General features: G+C 39.7%; 1 protein-coding gene across 1 annotated transcript; it reads right to left on the minus strand.

Annotated features, from left to right (window-relative positions):
• Window positions 1-1690: 1690 nt before the first annotated feature.
• LOC124646094 lies at window positions 1691-5586 on the minus strand. Its single transcript, XM_047186138.1, has 3 exons — window positions 5065-5586; window positions 4198-4422; window positions 1691-3775 (listed from the first exon to the last, which is right to left on the minus strand). Exons 1-3 carry the CDS (start codon window positions 5179-5181, stop codon window positions 1715-1717), a joined length of 2403 nt encoding a protein of 800 aa, XP_047042094.1. The 5' UTR covers window positions 5182-5586; the 3' UTR covers window positions 1691-1714.

Consider the following 5586-nt stretch of genomic DNA (forward strand, 5'->3'; position numbering starts at 1 on the left):
GTAAATAATTCAGTATTGCTATATTGAAAAGAGGAAAATTGTTTATATTTATATTATTTATAGATATTTTTTTTTTATAGGTACTGAAATGAATATTACGTCCCTGCTAAATTTGATCACAGACGTTCTATGTAAATTGTTGTTTTTTTTAGTTATTTCATACGTTTTATATGGTAACAAATATTCTGCATTAAAACTAATACAATAAAGAGTAACTTTCACGAAAATACCGTAGAAATTATAGGGACTAAGTATTTTGTGCAAGCTTAAGCAAATAACAGTGAATAATTACGGAACCTTATTTGCTCATTATTTTATTAACGTTAGGGGTGCTTAATAAAACGGACCGCTTATAAAGTTCACCTCTCGTAAACAAACCCAGATAGGAACAAAAGCAATTTCCTACATAGATTGTCGTAAACCCACTGAGTATAAAAATGCTATCTACGGAATATTACCTAGGGTTTTATTAGTTATAATTTCAGCTTCATTAGACTAATAAGTGTGAGTAAAAATTTACGCTATTTACTTTCCTTCTTTCTTGGTATATTTCAAAATTGATACTCGAGAGAGGCATCATGCGAGGGTGATGAGTGGTTTCACTTAGTTAATGGGTAAATTAGTTTATCTTTCAAAGCCAATGCTTTAGGGAAAATTACGGTAACGTAAAAATGGGCCATGATAAAAAACATCGTCTGCATTTTTCATATAAACCTTGATTATCCTCCTTCATGATGACACCGACAAGGTCCGCCGGTTACCGAAGCTATTTGCGTTGGATCCATCTCCGTCAGCACATTATCCCAAAAGGAGAAGGGAATGGCTCCATAGGTTCCTGGGCCCAGGTGTTAACTGAATCAAAGTAGCCTTATTTGTAAGAGGATATAATAACAAGGCTTCACTAAAAATTTGGTGAATTTTGGCTACCCAGAAACCAAGTTATCTGAATTATAGTAAAAGTTAGGTTATATTATAACATTGTATTTTTTATGTAATTTGCGAAATACTTCTGAATCACTTCGGTTGTGTAATGGTTTTATGCATGAAGCATGTGAAAGCCTAACCTGTTAGATCTTCGAGACATCACCCTACGCAGCGGCAACCGGCGCGTGCCCTGGACTTTGGCCGCGTTTCCACTGACGCGGAGCTGGGCGGAGAGGAGCGGAGAAGAGCGGTGAAAAGTGGTCAGTGTTTCCACTGAAGCGGAGCTGGGCGGAGAGGAGCGCAGCTGAGCGGAGAGGAGCGATGAAGAGCGGTGAGTGGTCAGTGAGCGGAGCAGAGCGGAGTGGAGCATGCTTTTGGAATCGCGCATTTTTACAGACACACTGCACGCGAGTCACGCACCGCCCCGCTCCGCACCGCTCCGTACCGCCCCGCTGTCCTCCGCTCTGCACCCCAATGCTCGCTGTCCTCCGCTCTGCACCGCCTCGATGTATGAATATTCGCTCAGCTCTGCTCCACCCCGCTCGTACTGTTTCCATTGAAGCGGAGCGGAGATTTCAAGCATAATCATTGGTCAATTTGTGCACCGCTAAGCTCCTCTCCGCCCAGCTCCGCGTCAGTGGAAACGCGGCCTTTCGCTATAGTCGAAGACAAGTTTCTACTTGCAATTTCCTGTAACCTATAAGCAGCAGGAACCAACCTTTTAAAAACTAAAAAAGGGAGAAGGAAGTAAAATAAAACACCAATATACTTAATAATTAAACATGTATTATCATTCATCTTCAATTATTATTAGAATGTCATCTAAAAATTGTGCAGGGGGTACGATATTTTCTTGGAATCTTGCCCAACTGAGATACCATATAATGCACATTACATGGGCACAGCAGCCTACAGTTCTTCTACCTACAATACAATTACAATAATATGATAATATTGAATCTCGTCCTCTTCGACAGCTATCAACTAAAATATAAACAAAATATGTTTTGCGACTTATATGGCGGGATTGTATTCGGCCTCGCAATAACCAAGAAGTATTTGAAGCTGACAGCTGTCGAAGAAGGCTGCTGCTTACCTCCCTGCACACTTCTATTATAAACCCATCATTTCCCCGCAAATGTTCACCAAAATAGGACCGTGCCTGCTTTAATTGATATGTACCTAAGCATACAAGAATTAATTCATCATATGACAACTGGGGAAAATCATTTAAATTATCATTATGAATAGTTATTGTTTCAAAATCAGCCCTACGTCTATTATATTGGTTGTTAACAATAAAATCACCTAATATGTTATGTCTATTCATATTTAAATTAATCTGATTAATGATAGCCCCACAGTCTATTCTATCGGTTATGGGAGGGTGAAACCTATTTATGAGAGCAGCAGCCACCTTAAAATCTCTTATTAAACTTCTTGAGGCTGTATTAAAATAACATTGCCTGAATAATTTGAAATCTCTTTTAAACCTACCGTTCACAATCTCAACGACCCAACGGCAAATGGTGACTGCCCTCGATTTGTTTGCGTCAAGTGTTGACAGCTGTGTTTCACCCTGCGCCAAAGTAGCAGGCACGTATGTCCTATATCCACATTGGTTTAACAAAGGTAATGAATCTCGGAAACCCCTATCCAGTATAAATACATCACCATTTTGGAAAAAATCCTGGAGTGGGTTTCCACTTAAAAATTCATGTCTCATTATATCTGAGTCTGACGTGGTAGCTGGATAGGGGCCCAAAACATCAATGATGTAACCATCTGTGCACACCATTAAAAAAGGTTTGGTTAAGTTCCTATATTTATGCAAACTGTATGTTTTTTTTTGATATAAATAATTAGAGCTTTTTTCAATATAACAGTAAGTTCCATCAAATATAGCGATGGGCCTAGAATCTCCTTCAAATAAAGCACTAGGAATGGCTAAGTTCCTTTCTTTTATTTGTTCTCTAGTGATGTGTTCTAAACCTAAGTGCCGAGGCACAAAATGTTCAGTTAATATGTCACGGGCTTGACACAGCCACTTGGCTAAAGTTTTCTTAGATGTTTTAAATAATGTTGCTAATCTTTCATTTGAGTCCCCACTTCTTAATTTGATAAGATAGGCTGCTAAAACTGAAGAACTATTACGAATTTCTATCAATTGTGGAACCTCATCAAATAATTGACGGAACTGAACTTTAGTAAACCCGATCCAGGTATGCACAACATGGTCGTCCATATTATCAATATTTTCAAAATTCAAAAACCTTTCTTTTGGGGTTTCTTTTAGTGTAAACATATCTTGGATATGTCTTGCAGTAAATGTTTGTAAATAATTACTCCTTAAACTATCAAGGAAGTCCCATGCCTCAATTACTAAATGTATATCACAAAGTCGATTATTTTGTGGTACATAATATTTATGCTCATTAAGCAACATTTTTCTCGTTGCTAGAGGAACTCTATATCGTTCAGTTCTCTGGCAACCTTCTATGAAGCACCGTCGCTCTGTTTCAACTGCCCGCATATAATCTGGCAATACAATTGTTGGTTCAGGGTGCTGTTGTACTGGTTCCACAATTGGGGCACTTGGTGAATGTAGTTCCACTGAGGGTTCATGCACATCATCATTACCTTGGTTTTGTTCTGGTTGAATGGAAACATTCTCAGGTTCGTGTAGAATGTTGTCATGATTTTCATCCAATTGTCCAACAGAAACACCAACTGATGATTGGGCTGGCGGTGGGTTACTTTGTGAGGAAGTCGAAGGACCTGTACTCATATGAACAGCAGCTCTGTCTGCTAATATCCAACAGGAATGGCATATACGACTTGCCTCGTCCACCTTCAAAAAAATAAAAATTCACTATTATACTATAATACAGTAGTCCAGATAGTAATAAAAAAAAATAACCCTAACCTAACCTGTGTCGGGTGCCCTTGTCTTTCAGTTAAGTGTTTTATTTTTATGATTTAGTGCTAGTTTTAAATCATGTTAGCTTTACAAATAAATGTTTTATTATTTTAACTAGCTGAACCTCACGGTTTCACTAGCATCTTTGTTTACTGCTCCGCTGCTATTGGATGTAGCGTAATGTTATGTAACCATTCTCAATAAATAGGCTATCTAACAGACAAGATTTTTTAAAGTCGGACTAGTAGATTCTGAGATTAGTGCGTTGAACGCACCAAACAAACTCTTTCACTTTATAATATTAGTATAGATATAGTTTAAATAATTTAAAATATAATACTAAACTATCTTACCGTTTGTGGTAGAATCCACTCTCTAATCACATTATATATCGCAGATTCACGAGCAGAATCATTACGAAGAAGGTGGTTGAACCGCCGGGCTAAGAGTGAACGACCACAGCGGAGACATACGCTTGAATGGCCAACTTGGGTTGGTGCATCAATCGCACGTCTTCCAAGAACCACATCTTGGGCCAAGTCCCAACATGCTTGGCATACAACGTTCTCACTGGTTACCTGAAATAACATAACCATTTAAATCTTGTTCAACCCCTAGTGCATGTTCAATAATGTCGATGTCACAACCGAGACCGAAATTGATTTATCGGGACTCGAGGGTGACCTTCACTTTTTTTATAAGAGAAATGATCAAACTCCACATTCCACAGATTAAAATATATGTCTATTTAAAGGCACACAGCGGGCGCGGCGCGGCGGGACGGGACGGCGACGCGACGCTGAGCAGTTGTAATGTACTAGATACTATGGACGACTTCACACAGAGCGATAGTTACCGTCGCGACGAGCGGGACGGCTCTGTGTGAAGTCGTAGTCGTCTAGATACTATGGACGACTTCACACAGAGCCGCCCCGCTCGACGCGACGGTAACTGTCGCTCTAGTACATTACAACTGCTCAGCGTCGCGTCGCCGTCCCGTCCCGCCGCGCCACGCCCGCTGTGTGAATAGACCATTACAACTGCTCAGCGTCGCGTCGCCGTCCCGTCCCGCCGCGCCGCGCCCGCTGTGTGCAGAGACCTTAAGCTAACTAATTGACTATTGATCTAATATAATACTGTCCAATAAACCGATAGATATGAAGTTAAAATGGCTTGCTAAAAGCACGATTTGAATATGTAAAAAATGGGTAAAAACTTACAGGCTGAGATGCACGCCACTGACGAATAACTGTTAAAATCGCCTCATCCTCCAAGACTTTTCTTCCAATAGAATTACTGCGACCAAGCGCAATCGTACAATTCATACAGCGATCCATGTCGTCGATATCCAATCGATAGGCGTAACAGTTGTCCAAAATCGAGAGCCAGGTAATTCAGAGTAGCAAGATCCGTCGAAAAGCCAAGGTCGTGGGTTTAAATAGTAAAACCAGGAAAATATGTGCGCACTCAGAATGAAAGAAAACAAACGAGTGCATCTGTCAGTCAGTGACAGACGCATGCCACCAACAAGTGTTGCCGGAATAAAAATACAGTAGATTACTAGTAATTCAGGCATTTCAGGCATTATTTAATCGATTATTTAGTCTTATTATCTTAATTTAAGTTTTCTCTCTTCCTGGGTAGAATCCTGGTACCATATTTTGTGATTTTATTTAAAAAAATGTAACGGTTTTTTTAATACATATTTCAGGTAGTTAACTGCTGGGCCCAGAAGTCCCCTT

Source organism: Helicoverpa zea, chromosome 3 (assembly GCF_022581195.2).
Source record: "Helicoverpa zea isolate HzStark_Cry1AcR chromosome 3, ilHelZeax1.1, whole genome shotgun sequence".
Classification (NCBI taxonomy): domain Eukaryota; kingdom Metazoa; phylum Arthropoda; class Insecta; order Lepidoptera; family Noctuidae; genus Helicoverpa; species Helicoverpa zea.